General features: G+C 37.8%; 2 protein-coding genes and 1 long non-coding RNA gene across 28 annotated transcripts in view; 1 reads left to right on the top strand and 2 right to left on the bottom strand.

Annotated features, from left to right (window-relative positions):
* The window catches only part of FBXL13 (F-box and leucine rich repeat protein 13), a 215,269-nt gene extending 196,566 nt beyond the window's left edge, over nt 1–18,703 (top strand). For 12 of the 21 annotated variants that reach the window (XM_081535697.1, XM_081535696.1, XM_081535691.1 and 9 more), the window contains 3 exons: nt 4,402–4,536; nt 9,745–9,908; nt 18,330–18,703. In XM_081535697.1, the coding sequence (XP_081391823.1) occupies nt 4,402–4,536; nt 9,745–9,908; nt 18,330–18,513 (483 nt within the window). In that variant the 3' untranslated portion in view covers nt 18,514–18,703. Of the gene's footprint in view, nt 1–4,401; nt 4,537–9,667; nt 9,909–11,203; nt 11,320–18,329 lie in introns of all 21 variants that reach the window. The other 9 variants (XM_081535698.1, XM_081535699.1, XM_081535695.1 and 6 more) reach the window with 2 other exon arrangements.
* The window catches only part of FAM185A (family with sequence similarity 185 member A), a 142,130-nt gene that overhangs the window by 45,636 nt on the left and 70,914 nt on the right, over nt 1–25,580 (bottom strand). Inside the window, exon 8 of one of the 6 annotated variants that reach the window (XM_081535815.1) lies at nt 14,951–16,759. The exons of the other annotated variants lie outside the window; for them this stretch is intronic. Coding sequence (XP_081391941.1) covers nt 16,755–16,759 — 5 coding nt within the window. The 3' untranslated portion in view covers nt 14,951–16,754. Of the gene's footprint in view, nt 1–14,950; nt 16,760–25,580 lie in introns of those variants that run through there. 6 annotated transcript variants of the gene reach the window in all.
* LOC145524125 (uncharacterized) lies at nt 8,071–15,060 on the bottom strand. Its single transcript, XR_014067217.1, has 3 exons — nt 14,668–15,060; nt 10,789–10,856; nt 8,071–9,920 (listed from the first exon to the last, which is right to left on the bottom strand). It is a non-coding gene; the product is annotated as an uncharacterized LOC145524125 (long non-coding RNA).

Raw genomic sequence — 25,580 nt, 5'->3', positions numbered from 1 at the left:
GCAGTAGGTGCCATAATACTGTACCATTTTATTCCCATGCTGCAAGTGAGATCATTCAGACACTGAGAAGTTGGATAATTTATCTAGAGACAGAGTTTCTAAGTGGCAGGATTTGAAATTAGGCTAGTGGACCCCAAACTCTGTCCTCTTAACTACTCTTGCTCACTAGCAGTTACTGAACAGAGTGCCTGGTAGGACTGGGCTTAGTGGAATCTATGGGAGCTCGTTCTTCTCACTCCTTTGATGAGAGACATTTTCCATTCTCTTGGGAAACTCTCATCGTGAACTTCATCTGTATACCAGATGATTGGATCTCCTTGCAGTCCAAGGGACTCTCGAGAGTCTTCTCCAACACCACAGTTCAAAAGCATCAATTCTTCGGCACTCAGCTTTCTTTATCGTCTAACTATCACATCCATACATGATCACTGGAAAAACCAAAGCCTTGACTAGACGGACCTTTTTTAGCAAAGTAATGTCTCTGCTTTTTAATATGCAGTCTAGGTTGGTCATAACTTTCCTTCCAGAGAGTAAGTGTCTTTTAATTTCATGGCTGCAATCACCATCTGCAGTGATTTTGGAGCCCAGAAAAATAAAGTCAGCCACTGTTTCCACTGTTTGCCCATCTATTTGCCATGAAGTGATGGGACCAGATGCCATGATCTTAATTTTCTGAATGTTGAGTTTTAAGCCAACTTTTTCACTCTCCTCTTTCACTTTCATCAAAAGGCTCTTTAGTTCTTCTTCACTTTTTGCCATAAGGGTGGTGTCGTCTGCATATCTGAGGTTATTGATATTTCTCCCGGCAATCTTGATTCCAGCTGTGCTTCCTCCAGCCAGCATTTCTCATGATGTACTCTGCATACAAGTTAAATAAGCAGGGTGACAATATACAGACTTGACATACTCCTTTTCGTATTTGGAACCAGTCTGTTGGTCCATGCCCAGTTCTAACTGTTGCTGCCTGACCTGCATACAGATTTCTCAAGAGGCAGGTCAGGTGATCTCGTATTCCCATCTCTTTCAGGATTTTCCACAGTTTCTTATGATCCACACAGTCAAAGGCTTTGGTATAGTCAATAAAGCAGAAATAGATGTTTTTCTGGAACTCTCTTGCTTTTTCGATGATCCAGCGGATGTTGGGAATTTGATCTCTGGTTCCTCTGCCTTTTCTAAAACCAGCTTGAACATCTGGAAGTTCACGGTTCATGTATCGCTGAAGCCTGGCTTGGAGAATTTTAAGCATTACTTTACTAGCGTGTGAGATGAGTGCAACTGTGCAGTAGTTTGGACATTCTTTGGCATTGCCTTCAGAAACACTAGGCTCCTCTAAAAGTGGTATAATCCTCTAACGCTGAGCCCAAGCTAAGCCTAGTTTCCCTGGCAGGGAGAACACGAATGCAGGGGAGGCATCTTATCAGTGGGGTGGTAAAGGTGGTGGTGGACACTTAGGCTCTGATAGTTTGGTTTTGGTGCCAGGGCCCAGATTTCACAGCTCAGTGTGCCCAGGTAACCACCACTCCTACCTGTTCTGATGCCTAATGGTGACAAAGCATTATAAGAGACTATAGTTTTGAATTCAGTTTATAACTTAGAATTGAGGAAGTTGTATTTCAACTAGCCCCAAATAGTCTTCATTACAGAAAATGGTTCATGATAGTACAAGAATTCTCCATAATTATCAGTAGAAAACTCTATCCTACTCCCACACAGAACTTTGTAGCAGGGTTAATCAGAACTCAATAAGGCAAATAGTCAAGAGATGGTTTTCTGAGTATGTGCCATGAGGTGAGCCTTTTTTAAGACTGGGAGCTGGCACCTTTTGAGGTGGTTTAAATTAGGATTTTTACAGAAGCACATTATTGTCACGATCAGTAAATGTTAGTGAGATTCAGTCTCTTCCACATATCCAATTTAGGAATGCAGTCATTGAGCCCCCACACAGTGATTCAATTCATGAAATACAGAGAAGAAATTATTTAACTCACTAAGAGATTCGGAAGTTGTCTTAAAGACTGCTCAGAAAGTGAAAGTGTTAGTCACTCAGCTGTGTCTGACTCTTTGCAACCCCATGGACTATAGCCCACCAGGCTCCTCTCTCCATGGAGTTCTCCAGGAAAGAATACTGAAATGGGTAGCCATTTCCTTCTCAAGACTGCTAACCCTTGGCAAAACTGGTTGATACAAGGGATGAAAGTCAAACTTGATAATTTTTGCACTTTCTCTCCATTTTCATTATAAAAGATTTTTACTTTGAAGAAGCTCAGTCTAGCATTTTCCAAGATAAGAAAATCAACAGCATTGATATATGTGTGATTCTGAAGCACTGTAGCCAGAAGAGCATAAATAATTTTATGGGTAAGGTGGGTATGGAATTTCATGAGTGATTATGCTGAAAACATGCCTGTAGGCTTAAGTACTTAATACAACTTACAGTCTCTAAAGGAAAATATAGATTGTAAGAGAGGAAAAGTTTTGACTTATTTCTTAGATCTGCACTGATTTATGCCAAACATAAAGCCCTGGACTCATCTTTGTGCCTCAGATTTTCCCTGAATGAGAATGCTACCACGAATGCATCATAGGCCTTGTTAATCATTTTTATAAGTTCTTCTTTAATTTAAAAATTATGAGAAAGTTTAACTTCAAAGAATATAAAAGCTTTTAAAAAAGCTTAAAGCAGAACTGATTCAAGCAGTCCAAAACACAGACAGATGTTTCTGAAAAGAGTCTGCAGACATGCAGAGAGTTGAATTTCCCTTTGAAGCTTGTTGCATCTTTTAATAAGTTTTTCTTATAGTTTAACTATTCCTTCTTGCTTTACATTTTCTCTGGTTCCTTGAACTCTATCCATTCTCTAAATAGAAAACTAATGTTATCCTACCCCTTGCAACATAAGAATTCCTGTATTATTAAAACACAAGTCTTTATATCCTTGAAGATACTCACAAACAGACTGAGCAAGCAGCTAGTATTTATTGAGAACTTACTGTATTCTAAATATGATGCTTATGAAAGGGGTATAAGAAGATAGCAGAGTTCTAGACAGTACCTCTGAGAGACTTATTGCACTCTAACTGAAAAACTTGTTGAATGTGAACTGAGTTTTAAGACCAATTCCAATCCTTTAAAGCTAGATTTCCCTAGCTGTGCCCTCTATGCTTGATTAGCTTCAATAACAGGGACCTCAATATCTCCTTCCCCTCAATATCTCCTGCCCCTTCCAATATATGACATCACTTAGCTGCTAGAGAAAACAAATCTCCATATAAACTGAGCTACAAAACAGGAATGAGTCTACTGTAAGTGCTGAATCAGTTGAAAAAAACAAGTTTTGTATGAGGTCAGATGAAAGAGGAATCACTGATGGTTACTGTGGTCAGAAAAAGATGATGATTTAGGATAAAATAACCAATATCTTTTGGTTTTCTCCAAAGTACAATATAAATGTGCATCTTTATTATTACTGGTATCATATGCAAATTCCAGTAATAATTAATATTTATTGAGTGCTTGTTGTTCAGTCGCTAAGTCATGTCTGAATCTTTGCTACCCCGTGGACTGCAGAGTGCCAGGCTTTCCTGTCCTTCATTATCTCCCAGAATTTGCTTAAACTCATGTCCATTGAGTCAGTGATGCCATTCAACCATCTCATCCTCTGTCTCCTCCTGCCTTCAATCTTTCCCAAGAACGAATCAATATGTTAAACTGCCTCTCAAATGACACTGTATATAAATTTTAATATAGGCTTTTTTTCTTCCTGAAAGCAGGAATGAAAATTAAGAACAGCCAAGATAAAGGGAAGAATTTTCAATCATTTCCAGACCTTTTCTAGCCCTAGAAATTTTAGATGAACATTTTGGCATTCCAGAACAATGCTGGAGGGTAGATATTATTTTCCCTAACTTGAAGAAACCGAGGCTCAGAAAAATTGAGTGACTTGCTAAGGTTTCAAAGCTAATAAAGTGGTAGAATGAAATTAAAACTCAAGTTTGTCTGGTTCCAAAAACTGTGCTTTTTCTGTTATATTTTAGTGTCAACCCCAGAGTGTTTGCCATCTAATTCTTATCTCCAGATTTCTTTTCTTCTACTCACTGAGCTGAATATAACTCTAATAAGTACTAACCATATGGGTAAAATTCCATTAGTGATAGAAAACCAAATTCTGTTAGCAGGAATTTGAATATTACTGAACTGTTAAGTGGTATCCGAGTATCTTTTGTTATAAGGAGATTTTGGACGTAATGGATTCTTTGTTTGCAACAAAATGTAACATGTCTACATCTCAAGGGCTGAAATGCATACTAAATAAACTGCCATGGGGTAAGACGGCATAAAATTTGAATAAAGACTAAGAAAAAGAAAAAAACAGAAACCCACTAACTTTGGAATTTCTTGCAGGTATTCTGCAAAGGCTCACTGATCTTGGAACATCTGGATGTCTCTTATTGCCCCCAACTATCGGATGTGATTATTAAAGCATTGGCCATTTATTGTATTAATCTCACATCTCTCAGTGTTGCTGGCTGTCCAAAGGTATGTGCAGGAGTTAGAGCTCAGATATGTCAGACTGAAGTACTGCCAAAGAACACAGGCAGGGTAGCAATTAGGTGTTGGACTCATAATAGAACTTTTCTTTGCCATATCTGAGGTATTCATTGAGTTCTCCTTCTCCAAACTGTAAATAGCTTTATGATTTCATTTGTGTAAAAGTAGTACCTGGAAAAAGTTCAAGACAATTCTCATACAAGTATAAAAATGTGTCAAATATTTATTTAATTCACTAATGAGAGAACCAGCAAAATGATAAAGTCAGTTCATACAGCATTTGATCAAACTGAGTATTTATAGGAACTGAAGAAAGAATGTTGGAACATGATTGTTAGGTTAAATCCAAAATTGGTTAAAGTCCTACAAAGTAACAAATCAATAACCTTGGAGCTATAGTTTCTACCAGAAATAATCTGCATCTCTCTTAGACAAAAATACAACAGGTAGAGTTTGAGCCCTAATCGATAATAAATAGTACGTCCAAAAAACGGCATAATTCCTTGTAGAATTTCTCAGTTGGACCTGTTAAAATGTTCTAGGAAACGCTGAAAGGGTAGGCAACCATCTTTTGTCTTATTTTCAAGTGTTTGACAATTTTTCTTGACATCTGTCTTTGAAAGGAATATATACCCATTGCAAAATCTTTAGACTGCATATATTAAAAGTATGAAAGTAAAAATTCAAAGCCATATCACCATCCAGGACATAACCACTGGCATTTTATACTTACTCTTCTAGAATTCTTTCCTATGTACAGACATTATAGTTAAAGAAGGTTTGTCTTGCTTTTTAAAGAATAGAATCATACTTTCTAAAATACACTGTAACCTACTTTCTTTTCTCTTAATATAATACGGATAATATCACCAGGTCAAGAAATAGAAGTCTCTGGTTCTAGATTAATACGGCAGATTAAATATATCCTGATAATTTTGTTCCGTCTTGAAATGCCACCAAAACTGCAGAAGAGGGTGAGGGCCCACAATGATAGGGAAAACAGTAGGAGACAAAAGCAACAAAATTTTGGAAACCTGAAAATAGATGAATTAATTTAGCATACCAGAGACAACTTTGAATCCTAAACCAATAGTAGAGAAAGCTGGGGAAAGAATGTATTTACACCATAACCTTCAAACTTGTCAATACTGTATACTTCTGTAATTGGGTTAAGAGGATAGCTAAAATAAGGAAGACTGGGTTAAAAGTTCTTGAGAAGTAGGTACATCAGTAGATCTCCTTCGCTATTCTATGCTTTCAGGCAACTGCCCCTCCTCATCCTCACCAGATTTGAGATATATTTCCTAGAGCCAGATTTCTCAACCGTGGCATTACTGACATTTGGACAAGATCATTCTTTACAGTGGGGGATTGTTTCATGCACTGTAGGATGTTTAACTGGATCCTTGCCCTCTATCCAGTACATGTCAGTAGCACCTAGCCCCCCCATACCTCCAGTCATAACAATAACAAATGTCTCCAGATATTGCTGAATGTCCTCTGATGTAAAATCTCTCTACTATCTGCTTTACAGATAATAAAACAGAAAGTTGCCAGGCTGGGAGAAATCATGTAAAACTGAGAGCTTGGATACAAAAGTGAAATGGGAATTAAGTGACTAAATGCTTAATGCAGAGATACTCAGCACTTTTCCAACACAGCATCCAGAATTTGTTTGCCAGATCTTTCCCTCCAGGCAGGAGGCTGGAATCCTTTTTTCTAAGGACTCTGACTAGTCCAAGATGAAACACTGAAAAATACTGACATTTGTGAATTTTCCAACAAATAACTCATTTAGCCCATTGAAGCTGAAAGAAGAGAAGGCCCATATTATGCACTCAGACCTTCTATTCAGCTTTTGTTGTTGTTTTTGTTTAGTCGCTAAGTCATGTCCAACTCTTTTACGACACCATTATTTGTAGCCCACCAGGCTCCTCCATCCATGGGATTTCCCAGGCAAAAACACTGGAGTGGGTTGCCATTTCCTTTTCCAGGGGATTTCCCCGACCCAGCGATCAAACCTGCATCTCCTGCATTGCAGGTGGATTCTTTACTGATGAGCCTCTAGGGAAGTCCAATCAGTTTTTAGCTCTCCACTATTAATCATGAGCAGACAGTCAAGGACATGAGGCCACACTTAGGAGAAAAGCCTCTAAAGGAGAAGATAAAGACCAAAACAAATTAACAGAAAAACCTTAGAGGAAGTAAAATACTCAAAGGGAAGAAAACTAAAGTATCTCTTAAAAAATCCTCAGAAATTGCTAAGTTACTAACAATTTTGTCCTCTTCTGTTGCACACATTGAAGTATCACCTGAACTTTCAAGACTCCTTGAATTCTAACAGGTCTAAAAATTCAGCTTCTCAGTTGTTCAGTCTGGGTAATGAATAGGTTAAGAGAGTGATGCTAGAACCTCCTGATTTCTCTATCATTAACCATCCCACAATAAGGAGGAGGCAGTGGTGGGAAAGCTATGGTCAATCATGATAAAATTGATCTAGAAAATTTACAATAAAATTCTTCTTTGTTCAACAGCCTTTAGAACTAGGGAAACCAGATGTCTTTCTGGTCAGCATCATCTTGTTCTAGAAGTAAGCTGGGGCAAGGTATTCAGGACAGCAGTGACCATCAACCCTCTGCAGCTTGGTCAGTCACAGCTCGCAGGGTCCTTGCTTTCACTGCACACGGACACACAGACACATGGGTAACACATGGCTCACTGGGAACTGCCCTGGCTCTAAAAAAAGCACAGATGTTGATTGGGTTTTTAAGAGGCTCCACTAATAAGAGAGGGAAATAGGAGAATGAGAAAAGGAAAGACTCCAAAGAGAACAAGAACTGAGGCAGAGGATTTGTGTTTGTTTTGTTTTTGTAAGGAAAAACCGAGAGTTCCTTCTACAGAATGTGCAGTGGACATTGTCTTATAGCCTAGAAACTAAGGAGGATTACACAAATAACATTTTATAAAATGCATCACTCTACACTGAAGATCTAGACTAAGAAAAAGGAAGGAGAGTAGATGATTTCAGAATCTCAATGTAAAGGAAAAGGATTGAGCTTTACCATCTCTGCAGGTGAAATGAAAATTCTGATTCAGAAGATGTAATGACCATAATATGAACATTCCCCACAGCCTCAGAAATCATAAGGCTGTGGTCCTGTCTAATATATTTCAGTTCCATTGTTTCTGATGAGCCATAATACACTTCAGTGTCTGGCTTATCATTCTAGGCTACATTTCCCAAAAGTCCATGAGTTAATCTTGAATGGGCATCTTATACACCTCCTGGAAGGTCCCTACAACCAGCTCACCTCCAAGGTTAGTGAGTAGTACTATGACCTCATTCTACCCAGCACTAAAATGGGAATAACATAATCTCTGCTCAATAGGACTGAGATCAAGACCTTGTATCTGGGAGTTAAGAATGTGGCCAGTCACCTCGACCTCCAGTTTCTAGTTCCCATAAGTTCCAAAAACATCACCTCAGTCACTGAACACTTGGGATTCTGATCTACAGGAAATGTTGGGCTCCTTTTCAGTTCCTCCGGTATCAAAAAAACCTAGTACTCTGACCTCTACCTCTCTGGGATTTTTCCATTATCTCATTGTCTTTCCTTTCCCCTACAGTTCATTAGAGGCAGGCTAACTCCTGCTCCCCATGATATCAGATCCTCAGAGACCCATAGAGTGTGGCAGGAATGTCTGTAGGCATTTATGTGAGAATCAGTTGCAATGTTAAACCTTGGTCCTGAGCATGTCCTGGAAACAGGGCATACTTAGACAATGACATCTATCTTTCCAAAAGTAAAAAGTATACATTTCAAATTAAAGGGGATTTCTGCATAATTCTCTCAATTTATGTAAAAAACAAGAGCTTAGCCTCATGGCATGTTTTTTTAGAATGTTCAAACATTTAAAGTAAATTAAATCCAGTTGGAAAAAAATTCCTTTGGGGAGAGTAGTCTAGTTGATTCTGCAGCAAGTCTCAGTTCAGCTATAAATTCAAATGCTAGACCTTGAGTAAGTGAAGTAATCTAAGAAGTGGAGTTGAATTACTTCTACAGAACATCTGTGCAAACCCTCAAGATGTTGGAACCCTTAGCAGAAATTCTCAGCGTGAGATTCATGTAGTCTCTGTGGCTTCTGCTCTTCTTTCCTCTGCTGTCTACAAACATCTCTCTTACCAACTAGTCCCTTTCCAGAACCAATTATTCCATATACAAATCATCAGAGGTGTCCAGATCCCTTCTTACAGCAAGTTGATTCTGTTTGCAGGTTCATATACATTTTACATACATATATATATTTATGTAATACATATATTACAGTTTTGTAACATGTGATGTTATTAAACTTATGCTTCTCAAATTGATGATGCCTTAGAGTGGATTTCAAATTTAAAGCCAAATGCTGTTACAGCAGAATTTTGTAAGTTGCTCATACTGCTGTGACAAGTATTACTAGGAAAATTTTGATGAAGTTTCCCATCCCAAACAGGTAACTCTAAAATAAAAATAACAGCAAGATCATAAATTCTATTAGTGCCACTTGAAACAGATCTTTCACTGTTCTGGAAACAGACTAAGTCACTGATCTGAGTTATAGTCTCACCACATGATAAGAGAATATGTAAGGGTTCTGATTATATTTGTTATGGACTGAGTATTTATGTCATTCCAAAATTTACATGTTGAAACTCTCATCCTTGGTGTGACAGTATTAGGAGGCGAGGCTCTGGGGATGTAACTAGGTTTAGACTGAGGTCATGAGGGTAGCACCCCCATGATGGAATTAGTGTCCTTAAAGAATAGGAAGAAACTAGAGCTCCCTTCGGGGTTCCCTGGTGGTTCAGATAGTAAAGAATCTGCCTGCAATGCAGGAGACCCAGGTTCAATCCCTGGGTTGGGAAAATGCCCTGGAGAAGGAAATGGCAACCCACTCCATTATTCCACCATGTACAGTTACAGCAAGAAGGTAGCCATCTATAGATCAGGAAGAAGGCCCTTACCAGACACTGAACCTATGGGCAACTTGATTTTGAACTTCTCAGCTTCTAGAACTCTGAGAAACAAATGTATGCTAGTTAAACTAACTAGTCTGTGGTATTTTGTTATAACAGCCCAAACTGATCAATACACTATTCTTTGGGATGCAGTTGGTAGAAATAATCAGTAGTTACTGTGGCTCTATGTCCAGATTACTGACTCAGCAATGGAGATGTTATCAGCAAAATGCCATTACCTGCACATTTTGGATGTTTCTGGTTGTATCCTGCTTACCAACCAAATGCTTGAGAATCTTGAAATGGGCTGCCGACAGCTCCGGATCCTAAAGATGCAGTACTGCAGACTTATTTCCAAGTAAGTGTGTACCTGAATATGAAAAGTTTTGAGAACTACTTCCTGAGAAAACAGATTATGTCACCACAGCATTCATAATACAATACATAGTGGCTTTCAGAGTTAGGAAGTTTTTATTTTTCACCTAACTGAAGCCAATATATTGAGCTGACCTCTAAAATGGTCTTTGTGGTTTTATACTCCTTTTCCAGTAGCCCTTCTACTCTTAGTGCTTCCCTTTCCTTGACTGTGCAGATGCCCAAAGCCCTAACTCAGCTCCTCAAGGAATAATCACTAGGTCTTCCTCTACTTCCTTCTCAAAATAATACCATTCAGTTACTCTCCCCTGTGGGTTAAGAAAATCATCAGACATAGTAGTAGTGGTGTTAGTCACTGAGTTGTGTCTGACTCTTTGTGATCCCACGGACTGTAGCCTGCCAGGCTCCTCTGTCCATGGGAATTCTCCAGGCAAGAATACTGGAGTGGGTTGCCATTCCCTTCTCCAGAGGATCTTCTCAACCCAGGGATTGAACCCGGGTCTCCTGCATTGCAAGCAGATTCTTTACTGTTTGAGCTAGCTCACAATTAGGTACAAATTACTAATAGTTATCCTAAGAGTCCCATCTCCCCCAAAGCTATTTGTTTTATATTTGTTATTTTACTAAGATCTAGAGCTCAGAGTAAGGTATTCTGATAACTGCTACAGGCCAAATGCCTATTTCCTCAATTTACAAAATGTTTCCAATGAAATAACAGCTAGGTAAACAAGAAACCTATAAAGGTAGAAGGTATCAGGTGTTACCCCATAATTTTTAGATAGAAAGCAGTTTTTTGCTTTGTTGTTAATTTTTTTTTTTTTTCTATTGACTGGAAATAAAAACGTGGAAGTATTTTAACTGACCTGATGAAGTAACCCATAGAGTGTTCATATGAGAATTCTTGACCAGTCCCTGAAGGTCAGGTTCTTTTCTTAAAGTTGGAAAAATGAATACTAGAATTAATATCAAGGTACAAAGTACATAATGTGTTCTAAGCATGTAGATTTCACAGAGGAACTTTCTTAATTAAACAGCCCTGGCAAGAGCTGAACCATGAGATCTGGTCACTTGATAACTGAGGAATAAAATGATTTCTGATCTAAGGATATGTGTGCTAAAATGAAATGAAAAAACAAAAACAAAACTACTACTTATAGAATAAGCACTCCCACTGGGCCTAGACTTGCCAGGGGAGAAGGCAGCCAACTGAAAATGGATCAGAAAAAAGAGGGCAGGTTCTTGAAAACTGTTGAATAGAGACTCAACCTTTCTTGATAGGTCTGGAGATGACTGACATGAATATTACTAACTCAGAGTATTACACCATGAAATAAGGTCCTAGGAGTTTCTGTTGAACTTGTGATATCATACAACAGCCAAGATGTCACCTTTGGGTAAGATGATAGTCAATGGACAATGTATTACACAAAGGAGTTTAGTTTTTAGTCTTTTGATTATATTTTGCCAATCATTATTTTGGGGGAGGTAATATTATTAAACTTCTGAAATATAGGATGTTAAGCAGAATGAATGGAAGACTTAGCTAGGGTCCCTGTGAACCTAAACATGGTTACCCACTCCTCATACAAGGTCCTTAGATTGAAAAAATATATATATGCAAAGAAAATAAACAAGTAAGACTTTACTACTAGCTGGGGTTGGCCCCCCAAACCAATGCAAAACTCTAGTTAACTAGCTGAATCTATGTAAAATTCCTTTACTCAATCCAGGACAGTTAAAGGCCTATTTTGTTTTCTACCACCAGGCCTGGCTGTCCCTATCAGCCAGGAGCAGACAGAGACTTGGCCCTCATGCTTAAAGGGGAGCCAGCTTGTCTGCCCATCTTATTGTCTAAAGAGGCCAAACCATCTTAGTTTCCCTTATAGCTCCACTTCTGCTAAGATCCAGTAAGAAAGAAGCCTAGAATTTTCTGATTCTGTCCTTGTCTAGCAATGGACAGGGCTGTCCCACAGCATGGTGGCTAGGCTAGTAAAGCTCCAGGAGCATCTGCCTTGACATCCAGCTTCCAGGAGAGCATGCTACTTGTCAGTCAAGGAGGTCCCAAGATACTTGGGTTTCAAAATTTTGATTAGAGAAGTGGTAAGGTCTGGCCTCATTTCGCTGTTTGGGCTCAGATCTAAAGACTAGAGCATTTTCTTCTTCACTTAGACCCATGGGATCCTTGGGTGGAGCTGAAAATGCTGCAGAGTATGTGAACCCTTGAAGACACAAGCTCACAATGGTATCTAATCCCTTACCTATGTCCAGTCTAAAAAAGGCAGTTGTTTGCTCTTGCTCCCTCAACAGCAAGAGCTTTGTTTCGTCTGGGTGAAATGAAACATCTGGAAATTAGGATGGAGGAGATTTTTCTTGGGAAGAGGTTTCGTGACTTTGAATCACAAAGCAAAATATTCCCACACATTTAACTCCATTTGAACATAAAAATGTATGAAATCATATAAAATCTAGTTATAGCCCTCAGAAGAAACTATCCTATATACAAATTCCTCCATACTCAATGGAATCTGAAAACACTTTACCAGCTTTACAAATCAAAGAGGTCTATTCAGCCCACCCTTTCTGAACCAGGGAAGTAGTAAACTTTTGGTCAGTGAGCAAATTAGGTATAGCTCTTTTGCAGGAGAGCTTCTAGCATGAGATATTATGTCATTCTACAACCTCAGAGCCTGAAGGGATCCCAGGAAATGATTCCAGAAGTCTCATGTGGAGACATAATAAGTGAATGAAAGTTGCTCAGTCGTGTCTGACTCTTTGCAACCTTGTGGACTATAGCCCACAAGGAGTGGGTTGCCATTCCATTCTCCAGGGGATTTCCTGATCCAGGGATCGAACCCAGGTCTCCTGAATTACAGGCAGATTCATTACTGTCTGAGCCACCGGGGAAGCCCATAAGAGACATAATTCTCCTTTAATTCAAGGAGAAATTCTTAATAAATGAGATTATAAATAGGAAAAGAAAATCTAGCTGTCTACATTTGAAGCAGTTGTATTCAACAAGTCTTTCAACTTATAGACCTCTGTGAGGAAAGCAAGATAGGCAAAGGAAAGAATGAAAAGCATAATGGGAAAGTCAGAGAAAGACCCAAACAATGGTCTCCACAATCCAGGAGGGTCTGAGCCACAAAGAAGCAGAAGAGCCATTAAGTCTATAACTGGCAAAGAGCAAAAGGACCCTTCTAACATTATTGGGGTCTGGAATCCAAAATTTTAAACATTAGAGAGATGAGCAGAGAAAATCTAGATGGTTGTCAGAGCATACAGAGATTCTTTGAAGACCCTATTTAGCAGTTGTTGGCAGCATCAATTACCACCTAAACACTCTAAGAGATCTGCATTGTTAGAAAATCTTAATAAAACTCAGAGTTCTCCTCTCCAGCTCATGGGGATGTCTTTGTGGAAAGGCCTTTGTAATCTGGACCTACTGAATTTTATTACTAATATAAACAAATAATATTACTTAACTATTATTATTTGCCATGTACTGTGCAAAATCCTATTTTATTATCTAATACTCACAAATACTCTATTACCATAAAAAAGAATAAGGAAACTATCTTAAACAGGTTAAATAACATGCCTAAAGTCATACAAATAAAAGAGCCATACTTTGTACCTAGGTCTTATCATTGCTATTCTGCTCTTTTGTCTTTAGATTACTGATTTTCAAGCTTTTCTAAAGCCCTAACATTCAAGAGATTTGATCAGTAAAGGAAGACAAGTACTCTTCTGCCTACTTTACTAGCTGATGCATAAATAAAAGGCTGATTATAAGCAGTCTTTGATGTAGGCTCCAAATTCTCCTTTCTTTTAGCTTACTCAATTAACTAGAAGGAAATTGAGGGTAGCAATGTTTATATAGGGATAACTTTTAATCCCTTTTAATTTATGAAAAATAAAAATCATTTATAAACTAAACCCTCTAACGTAATACAACTGTTTGTGGCATATCATGTTTGAAAATCTTTGTTCTATCCTGATCCAAAGAAACCTCTCTCACCAGGTTAAATGTGTAATGACTAACCATTGCAGTAGACCGCTTCAGTTTTCAAATAATTTCCTACCAGATCTTGGTATTGCTCAGGCCAAGCCTGAGTAGAAGGTACTGAAAGGATTCCATATGCACTTGAAGGAACTTAGAACACACAGTGATTCCTAAGTAAACATTTTCTTTTCAATATTTCCCAGCTCCCATATAGATTAGAGCATCAAGCTATTAAAAAAAGACGGGGGGAGTTTGAGACAGACAGACAGACAAACACGTTTCTAGCAGGAGCAATCAGTTTCTACATTTTCAAGTTTCCTGATACTTTTCAAAAGTTCTTAGGTGCAAATACACAGCTACACAGAATGTTGTGAAAAGTAACTCTGAAACTCACTGGCAGTCACCATGCTGGTCTGTTCTCTTGGTTAGGTCCTGAGTCTTAGGAGTCAGTCAATGCAAGGATGACAAAGGTCCTAGTAAGGTGGTGAGGGCAGCTAGTTTATGGTCTAAAGATTTTCTAAAGGGTGGAGAGGAAGCAGACTAGGAAATAGTCTACACTAGTATTCAAACTCTAAAACTAATGCCAAATTTGCCCTAAACAGTTTCAGATTTTTCAGTTTTCCCCAGGACCATGCTTGCTGGTAAAATATGTAGGACTAAGTTAGCCCTAGACACATTCTAGACTTGAGGAAGCCTTAACCTCCTTGCATTTGTGATTGGGGGAAGAGGGGTCTCAGACCTGATCCTTTGTTCCTCTCCTGTCTGGATCACCTTCAATGGCCAGGAGACCCTCTGATGTGTAGTTTCACTGAAGCTGACTGTGGGTAAAAGGCAGAGCAGTGCTTATCACTAAGAGCTAAAGTAGAGACGGTATGGAATTGCAGATCTAAGAAATGCTTATACCACTGTGTACTTCATCCATGGCCAGGACTCAATATGCAGCTTTTTATTTTTTAATATGCAGTTCATTTTTATTCTGTCACATGATGTTGCATTTAATGAGGAGTTTTCCTATTTATTCCTTTTCTTGTCTATATTGAGTCAAAATCCCCCACTTTCTTTTCCTTGTTATTTTTTCAAACTCCCATTACTTGCTAACTTTTTATATCACATGACCTACAACCTATCTTACTGGGTCTTATAAGTCATTTGAAGAACTCTATTACCCAGTATTTATGTATCCCCAAACTTAATATTGGAGAAGGGAATGGCAAGCGACTCCAGTATTCTTTCCTGGAAAGTTCCACAGACAGAGGAGCCTGGCAGGCTCTATTCTACAGAGTTGCAAAGAGTAAGACACAACTTAGCAACTGAACAAACTTAGCATTAAGAGTACTTATCCTCTTATCAGTTAACTAGAATTCTCAAAAACTCTTGCTCTTCTGAGGCCAAAAGTTATACATAATTTGCTCAACTATTTACAAATCTTTTACTCCCAAACATGTCCTTTTTCTGTAGGTCAAGACCTTGTTGCCTAAACTCAGTAGCACCGTTATCATCAGTGGCATTAAATCATTATCAATAACTGTGAAATATAGTATGTGTGTCCAGCGCTCTGCTGTTAGGATGTTGAAAACAGCAACTTAAACCAAACCAAACTAGACCAAAAACCAGCAGAAGATAAGACAGCTAAAGGGCTCCTGTGTAAACTACTAAAGTCTCTTGATTTTGCTATTACTGCTGTATTTCAGGAGATACAAAGAAATGTAATATGCCCTTAAATACCTTCTTAAAGGAAAGGAAAATAAAAAAGTCTAAAATTATAAACAGTTAATACCATGAAACTATGTACTGGAAAGAAACTAATTCTATGGTCAACTTCCTATGAAAGTTTAGAGGAGGAAACAGTTGGGTTGGAGTCTTAAAAGACGGGCAAAGTTTAGACAGGCAGAGACAGGCTGAAGGGTAAGTAACAACAGATCTCTGTTGCCCGGGATAGTGCTTTAACCATTCAGCTATGCTTCTGAGTCCCCCAGCATTTGGTATCATATTGTGGCAGGTTTTTGAGGTAAAAATCTCACAGGAAACACTTTCAAAAACATGGCAATCTTGTAAACTACATGGAACTGAAAAAGGAGAAAAATCTTCAGAAGAAAACAGAGAAAGCTAAATATATCTATTATTTTTGCATGATACTATTCTACTTAGAGGACATACAAAGATTATATAAGAAATTTAAAACATAGGATCACACTTTTTAAAAAAGATTGAAAAATTAGCAGAATGCAAAACTTTATATTGATATTGGACTATGAATTTATCTTCAAATTTGAGAATAAATATCTCTCTAAAGAGAAGACATCTGTTTGCTAAGTTTTAACGCACAGGGACTCGTGGCTCAGAACTAGAAATTAGTATAACAACTGCTTTTCCTTAAATTGTTCTTTAAACTTTTTTAAGTTTTATGAGTCCAAGTATATTAGCCAAAAAGCAATGTGGTAAGAAAAGAACTGGTAATGCTTTGGCTGTCTCTCTGCTGAGTTTGCTTACAATTATTTTAAACTACCTAAGATTTGACTGAAGTGAATCAGTATTTTAAACAGCTGATGTATCTTAGCTTTTTTGTAAATTTCATAGCCATAGCAGAACTCAAATGGCCATTGAACACAAACTTAAGTGAAAGTATATGACACCAGCCTCTGTATCAATGACTCAGTTTCCAAACTTTATGCAATTAATAACTGAATGTTTATACAGTAATAGCAAGCAAAGAATCCCCCACATGGGCAAACGTTACTTATCTCTGTTCCTACAGATGCTGCCAGTTACTTATTTCCTTTCTAGTGCTGATCTCACCATTCAAACCAGCTTCCCAGGAAAATCCTTCTATCCTGGAAATGACATTATTTTCAAGTTAGATATACTCTTTTTCTGATGTTGAAATATTGTGCTTTATAGGACATATATATTTGGTCATTCAGAGAATCAAAATTTATCTTTTATATATATTTGGTCTTCCTCCATGGTTTCTGGCTTACAGCTCCCAAAATCTTTGGATTTCCTGAGTGATAAGAGCAATGGAAGAATCTTTTATCATAGTATTTGGTCTCTTATCTTCAGTTTCTGAAACCGATTCAGAGCCACAAGGTGAAATATGGGTGTCTTGTTATTCATAACAAGTCCCTTTCTACTACAACTGAGTTTATGTTAAGGAGGTGACTTCTGGAAAGCACCTAAGGATGAGGGCTGGTTGCCAAAGGAATCAACCAGGAATAGAGGAGTGGAACATTTTCGGGATGCTTTCAAAAATCACCCTCTGATTTTTGGGGAGAAATGAGGGACTGGAGGTTGACCCAGTAACCAATGGCCAATGATTTAACCAATCATGCCTACATAATGAAGCCTCCATAAAAACCCAAAAGGAAAGGGATGAAGACCTTCCAGGTTGCTGAATGCATAGATTTGGGGCAAGTGGTATGCCTGTAGAGAGCAAGGAAGATTGGCATCCTTTCCCCATATCTTGCCCCATGCAGCTCTGATACATGGTTGTTCTTGAGTAATATCCTTTAATGAACCAGTGATTCAGTAAGTAAATGTCTCTGTTTTCTGTGAGCAGCTCTAGGTGGTAGATCAGAAGCCCAGGTAACAACCTGGACTTGAGATTGACATCTGGAAGGTTTTTCGTGGGTCTGTCTGAGCCCTTAACTTGCAGAATCTAATGCTATACCTGGATATATAGTGTCAGAATTGGGTTGAATTATAGGATGGCCAGCTGGTATCTTAGAACTGTTCAGTGGTGTGGGGAACACCACCACCCCATGTTAGAACTGGGGTCCCAAATAACTTTCAGATGATTTATTTGCTTCCTTCTTTCTAAGAAACACATATTTTTAACCATTTTGGCCATGGACACCTTTGAGACATTAATGAAAGACACAAACCCTCACCTCAAAAAAAAAAAAAAGAAAATGCATAGTAGATACAAAACTGCATGAATTTTCAAGGAATCCCTGGGTCCTCCCTGAAGTTCATCCACATATCCAACAGGGATCTGTGGACTCAAGGTTAGGAGCTCCTGCCCTGGTGCATAGCTAACTTTCACAGGTTGCCTAGTTAGGATACTCCCATCAAAGAAACTCGAATAACAAGCAGAGAGCTCACTTAAGAGTGCTAGCTACAGAATGCCCTCAGTGTTTCCATGCCTTGGCCATGCTATTTCCTTACCCATTTCAGTATCTGTTAATCTTTGAACTGACTGAATCAGAGAACTACTGAGCTACTGAAGCTTTGGGATCCTGATTATTAGCACAATTTACCCACACCCTCCCCCTCAGGAAGGCAAAAGAGATGTGAATTCGAGTTGTGACAGTGAGTTCTTTAACTTCAAATGTGGTCAAATTTGAAAATTCTGCACTAGCAATTACTTTTTCAACTAGCTAATGCGCATCACTGTTATTACAGGGAGGCAGCTATGAGAATGTCATCTATAGTTCAGCACCAGGAATATAGCGATTCTGACCCTCCAGTTTGGTTTGGCTATGATTCTGAAGGCAAGTCTCTTACAGAGCAACAAAATACATCACTTAAAGATTCAGAATCGACCGCAAAAGAGTCAACATACAGTAGTGAAGAGGAAGCAGTATGACCTTCAACCTCGAGCAAGAACAAAAAAATCTAGAATCTGGCAACTTCATTTGATGCAAGTATTTTTTACTAGCTGGATCTGAACAGTGTAAACAAGCCGGAAATCATTTCCAGATTTTTATTCCAGCCATGTATTTGTAAATACATCTACGAATTCTTCTAACAATCACGATTAAAAAAAGCCAAATCAAGTAATGCTACTATGTAACTTTTCTACTTAAATTTACCTTAATCAAACCAACTGTTTTGATGAGATTATCAAATTTATGGTTACAGTTGTATACAAAGCAATCCTGACAGATGTGATGTTTTTGACAAGAAATTTAGAAGCTTCTCCTTAGAAAAGAAAGCAGAAGGCTATATAAAACAGTAAGAGTTTTGAATGAGAGCAATGACATTAAGGATCTATTATAAAGGCTTTATTATAAATGATATAGATATACATTTTTAAAAGAAACAAAGCTTTATAGTAATTTCTAGACACTTAACAAGAGACACCTAAATGCCAATTAACCCAGGACTCATTTCAACATTTGACTTATCAGAGGCAAATTAAAAAGAAACAGTCCCTTTTAATCAAATTTGCACTGTCCCTGCAATGTCTCAGAAAGATCTTTTTTTATTGAAGTATAGCTGATTTACAATGCTGTGTTAGTTCAGGTGTATAACACAGTGATTCGGTTATATACATGCACGCACATACATACATATTCTTTTTGTATTATTTTCTCTTATAAATTATTACAAAATCTTGAGTATAGTTGCGGTGTTTTTCAGAAGATCCTTGTTTGTTATCTATTTTATATATAGTAGTGAGTAGTAATCCCAAACTTCTAATTTATCCTTCCTCCCACTACCCTCTCCCTTTGGTAACCATAAATTTGCTTTCTGTCTGTGGGGTTATTTTTATTTTGTAAATAGGTTCATTTGTATCTTTTTCTTAGATTCCATATGTAAGTGGTATAATATGATATTTGTCTTTAGCTTACTCCACTTAGTGTAATAATTTCTAGGTCCATCCTTGTTGCTGCAAATTATTTCATTCTTTTTATGACTGAGTAATATTCTGGTGTATGTATGTATGTATACGTATCTCTATATATTTCACATTTCTTTATCCATTCATCTGTCGATGGACACTTAAATTGCTTTCATGTGTCCTGACTACTGTAAATAGTGCTGCAATGAACACTGGGGCGCAAGTATCTTTTCAAATTAGAGCACTGAGTGGGAGTGCTAGGTCATATGAAAGAAATTGAAGATGATACAAACAGATGGAAAGATGTGATATGTTCTTGGATTGGAAGAATCAATATTGTTAAAATGACTATACTACTCCAGGCAATCTACAGATTCAATGCAATTCTCACCAATTTACCAATGGCATTTTCCATAGAACTAAACAAAAAGTTGTTTTTATTCAGGCTCCCTGACTTCAGACTATACTACAAAGGTACAGTAATCAAGACAGTATGGTACTGGCACAAAAAAAAAGAACTAGAAATCAATGGAACAATAGAAACCCCAGAAATAAACCTGGACATCTATGGTCAATTAATCTATGACAAGAAGATTCAATGGAGAAAAGATGGTCTCTTCAATAAGTGATACTGGGAAAACTGGAGATCTATATGTAAAATAATGAAATTATAATGTTCTCTACCACCATATACAAAAATAAACTCAAAGTAGGTTAAAGACCTAAATGTAAGACTAAGTACTATAAAACTCCTAGAGGAAAACATAGGTAGAACACTGTGACAAAAACCACAGAAGTATCTTTTTGTATCCATCTCCTAGAATAATGGGAATAAAATAAAAAATAAACAAATGGGACCTAATTAAAAGCTTTTGCACAGTAAAGGAAGCTTTAAACAAACGAAAAGACAACAGAATGAAAGAAAAATTTTCAAATGACGTGACCAACAAGGGGTTTACAAACTATATAAACAGCTCATATAGCACAATATCAAAAAAACACCAAATGACCAAAAAACTGGATAGATCTAAATAGAAATTTCTCCAAAAAAGACATACAGATGGCCAACAGGCACATGAAAAAATGTTCAATGTCAGTAAATATTAGAAAAATGCAAATCAGAATTATAATGAAGTACCACTTCACTGGCTACAAATAATAAATACTGGGGAGGGAATGGAGAAAAGGGAGCCCTCCCATACAGTTGGTGGAAATGTAAGCTGGTACAGCCACTATGGGGAATGTATGGAGGTAACTTAAAAAACAAAAAGATTTTCTTTTAATCAAATTTTCACTATGGAGAAATTTTTAAACTATCCTATACCAAAAAAAGCTTCCAACTTTATGCTAGGACATATGGGTTACTGATTGTATACCTACACATAGTTTTTAATAAGCTTTCTTTTTTTTTTTTTTAATCTTTTTTTTTTTGATTTTTTTTTTTTTTTTATAAATCTATGGAATTATATCATTAGGGTAAAAGATAATAACTCTCTTTAGGTTTTAACAGAATTCAAATGATCACATGCCAGTGTATGATTATTTATTTCATACTATGTAACACTAAGGCTTATAGAGTCCAAGAAAAAATTTTGTTCTGCCACAATGTTTATAATATTAGATCAGTCTTTTACCCTTTCTATTTCCTCCATTACTCATCTCTTAAATTGGGTTACTGTCTTTTGTACCCCACAAATACGAAGTAAAGATAAAACTTTAGGTAAAAGATATGAAACTTATTTTGAAAAATTTTTTAAAGTCTTACTTTTTAATAAGGTATTTTTAATATGGTTCCCTAAACTTAGCTATATGCTTTTAGTAATTCTCCCCTTTTTTAGTACGTGGTCAACTGCAAGAGAATAGCAAACCATTTCAGTATTGCCTTGAGAACCCCATGAACAGTATGAAAAGGCAAAAAGGTATGACACTGAAAGATGAACTCCCCAGGTCAGTAGGTGCCCAACATGCTACTGGAGAACAGTGGAGAAATAACTCCAGAAAGAATGAAGAGACGGAGACATAGCAAAAACAACACCGAGTTGTGGATGTCACGGGTGACAGAAGTAAAGTCTGATGCTGTAAAGAGCAATATTGTGTAGGAACCTGGAATGTTAGGTCCATGAATCAAGGCAAATTGGAAGTGGTCAAACAGGAGACGGCAAGAGTGAACATCAACATTTTAGGAATCGGTGAACTAAAATGGACTGGAATGGGTGAATTTAACTCAGATAACCATTACATCTACTACTGTGGGCAAGAAGAAATGGAGTAGCCATCATAGTCAACAAAAGACTCCAAAATGCAGAAGTTGGATGCAATCTCAAAAATGACAGAATGATCTGTTTGTTTCCAAGGCAAACCATTCAATATCACAGTAATCCAAGTCTATGCCCCAACAAGTAATGCTGAAGAAGCTGAAGTTGAACAGTTCTATGAAGACCTACAAGACCTTCTAGAACTGACACCCAAAAGAGATGTCCTCTTCAGTATAGGAGACTGGAATGCAAAAGTAGGAAGTCAAGAGCTACCTGGATTAACAGGCAAATTTGGCCTTGGGGTACAAAACGAAGCAGGTCAAAGGCTAATAGAGTTTTGCCAAGAGAATGCACTTGTCATAGCAAACACCCTCTTCCAACACAAGAGATGACTCTACACATGGACATCACCAGAATGGTCAACACCGAAATCAGATTGATTATATTCTTTGCAGCCGAAGATGGAGAAGCTCTATACAGTCAGCAAAAACAAGACCGGAAGCTGACTGTGGCTCAGATCATGAACTCCTTATTGCCAAATTCACACTGAAACTGAAGAAAGCAGGGAAAAGCCACTAGGTCATTCAGGTATGACCTAAATCAAATCCCTTACGATTATACAGTGGAAGTGACAAATAGATTCAAGGGATTAGATCTGATAGAGTGCCTGAAGTACTATGGATGAAGGTTTCATGACATTGTACAGGAGGCAGTGATCAAGACCATCCCCAAGAAAAAGAAAGGCAAAACGGTTGTCTGAGGAGGCCTTAAAAATAGCTGAGAAAAGAAGAGAATCAATAGACAAAGGAGAAAAGAAAAGATATACCCATTTGAATGCAGAGATCCAAAGAATAGCAAGGAGACATAAGAAAGCCTTCCTCTGGGATCAATGCAAAGAAATAGAGGAAAACAACAGAATAGGAAAGACCAGAGATCTCTTCAAGAAAATTAGAGATCCTAAGGGAACATTTCATGCAAAGATGGGCTCAATAAAGGACAGAAATGGTATGGACCTAACAGAAGCAGAAAATATTAAGAGGTGGCAAGAATACACAGAACTACACAAAAAAGATCTTCATGACCCAGATAACCACGATGGTGTGAACACTCACCTATAGCCAGACATCCTGGAAAGTGAAGTCAAGTGGGTCTTAGGAAGCATCACTACAAACAAAGCTAGTGGAGGTGATGGAATTCCAGTTGAGCTATTTCAAATCCTAAAAGATGATGCCATAAACATGCTGCACTCAATATGCCACCAAATCTGGAAAACTCAGCAGTGGCCACAGGACTGGAAAAGGTCAGTTTTCATTCCAATTCCAAGTAAAGGCAATGCCAAAAAATGTTCAAACTACCACACAATTGCACTCATCTCACAAGCTAGCAAAGTAATGATCAAAATTCTCCAAGCCAGACTTCAACAGCACGTGAACTGTGAACTTCCAGATGTTCAAGCTGGATTTAGAAAAGGCAGAGGAACCAGAGATCAAATTGCCAACATCCATTGGATCATCGAGAAAGCAAGAGAGTTCCAGAAAAACATATACTTTTGCTTTATAGACTATGCCAGAGCCTTTGACTGTGTAGATCACAACAAACTGGAAAATTCTGAAAGAGATGGGAATACCGGACCACCTGACCTACCTCCTGAGAAATCTGTATGCAGGTCAAGATGCAACAGTTAGAACTGGACATGGAACAACAGACTGGTTCCAAATTGGGAAAGGAGTACATTAAGGCTGTATACTGTCACCCTGCTTATTGAACTTCTATGCAGATTACATCATGCAAAACACCAGGCTGGATGAAGCACGAGCTGGAATCAAGACTGCCGGGAGAAATATCAATAACCTCAGATATGCAGATGACACCACCCTTATGGCAAAGTGAAGAAGAACTAAAGAGCCTCTTGATGAAAGTGAAGGAGGAGAGTGAACAAGTTGGCTTAAAACTCAACATTCAGAAAGCTAAGATCATGGCATCTGGTCCCATCATCACTTTATGGCAAATAGATGGGGAAACAATGGAAACAGTGAGAGACTTTATTTTTGGGGGCTCCAAAATCATTGCAGATGGTCACTACAGCCATGAAATTAAAAGATGCCTGCTCCTTGGAAGAAAAGCTATGACCAACTAGAGAACATATTAAAAAGCAGAGACACTACTTTACCAACAAGGGTCCATCTAGTCAAAACTACGGTTTTTCCAGTAGTCATGTATGGATGTGAGAATTGGACTATAAAGAAAGCTGAGCACCAAAGAATTGATGCTTTTCAACTGTGGTGTTGGAGAAGACTCTTGAGAGTCTCTTCGACAGCAAGGAGATCAAACCAGTCAATCGTAAAGGAAATCAGTCCTGAATATTCATTGGAAGGACTGACGCTGAAGCTGAAACTCCAATACTTGGGTCAGGTGATGTGAAGAACCGACTCATTGGAAAAGACCCTGATGCTGGGAAAGATTGAAGGTGGGAGAAGGGGACGACAGAGGATGAGATGGTTGGATGGCATTACCAACATGATGGACATGAGTTTGAGTAGGCTCTGGGAGTTGGTGATGGACAGGGAAGCCTGGCGTTGTGCAGTCCGTGGGGTTGCAAAGAATCAGACACGACTGAGCAACTGACCTGAACTGAACTGAACTAAAATTAGCTAAATGCTTTTAGTAATTCTCCCCTTTCTTAGGTTTGGTTTTGAAAGTTTCTGAAATAAGCAGGATCACTTAGCTGTGAAATGGTTCCTGGAAGTGGATAGCTGTGGAATCAGCTGAGTAGGAAATTTTAACACCTAACCCGAGATATAAGATGACTGTTCCAGAGGGTGAGTTTTAATTAAATTTGGAGATTCTGGCAGCTGCATAGAAATTGGCTTTTGACCCCTAAGTATTTCGAGTGCACAACTGGAAAGATATGCAAGATGCAACTGCTTTCTAAAGGAATAATGCCTGCCTGGGTAAAACCACAGTAAGGAGAAACACACCCATATGTTTCTCTAGAAACCAAGCAGGGTATTTAACTGTCAAAACTTGCTGCAAAATTCTTTGAGTAAGATCCTGTTTTAAACAAAAACAAGAGACACATTTGTTCATTATGGGGAGACAGATTTTATAGTAGCAGAAATGAAAGAAAAAGGTTAGGTGTTAGAAAAGGTTGGCTATGAAAGGGGACCAAGAAGTGGAGTAAACAAGTGGTGAAATTGTTAAGTTCTGGGTACAAATTACTCAAGGTATCCATAATATTATTGATACTTGGGTCTTCAGATCTTAAGCATTTGAAATATATAGGTCCGTGTTCAAGACAGTAAAATATGTGACTTTACCTTTCAGTTTGGACTTGAATCTGTCATCCAAATATGTACCATATCTATAATAATTGTAAATATAGTTGACTGCTGTTTATGCTCACCTTTATGGCTATTGTTGACCAAGTTCATGAACTTTATTTTTAGTCATGAAAATGTTTATATAATTGCAGAAGGTGGAAAAGATGATAAAAATTGCTTTATTGCCTCCCAGTTCCTTCTACTTAATAATTTAATACACACACACCACAACCACATCAAACATACTAACATGTGAGATTTGTCCAAACCCATACAAATTATAATTTTATGAAGTATGAAGTAAAAAGAGACTTTGAGACACCTGACAAAGCTGACTTTTTGCTTCATAAATAAAAAGTTATAAACAGAACTCCAAATAAATTAAATATTAACAAAGAGACTATTGCAGGTCATATTTGGAAAGGTTTATTAGAAAATCAGAATTTAAGAGCAAAGAAATACAATCCAATAGATAACATCTATTCAGTATTGTATCTGTTAAATCTTCCAGGGG

Source organism: Giraffa tippelskirchi, chromosome 10, assembly GCF_054371585.1.
Source record: "Giraffa tippelskirchi isolate mGirTip1 chromosome 10, T2T-mGirTip1v1.2.pri, whole genome shotgun sequence".
Taxonomy (NCBI): Eukaryota; Metazoa; Chordata; class Mammalia; order Artiodactyla; family Giraffidae; genus Giraffa; species Giraffa tippelskirchi.
This window is presented reverse-complemented; position numbering and strand designations above follow the sequence as displayed.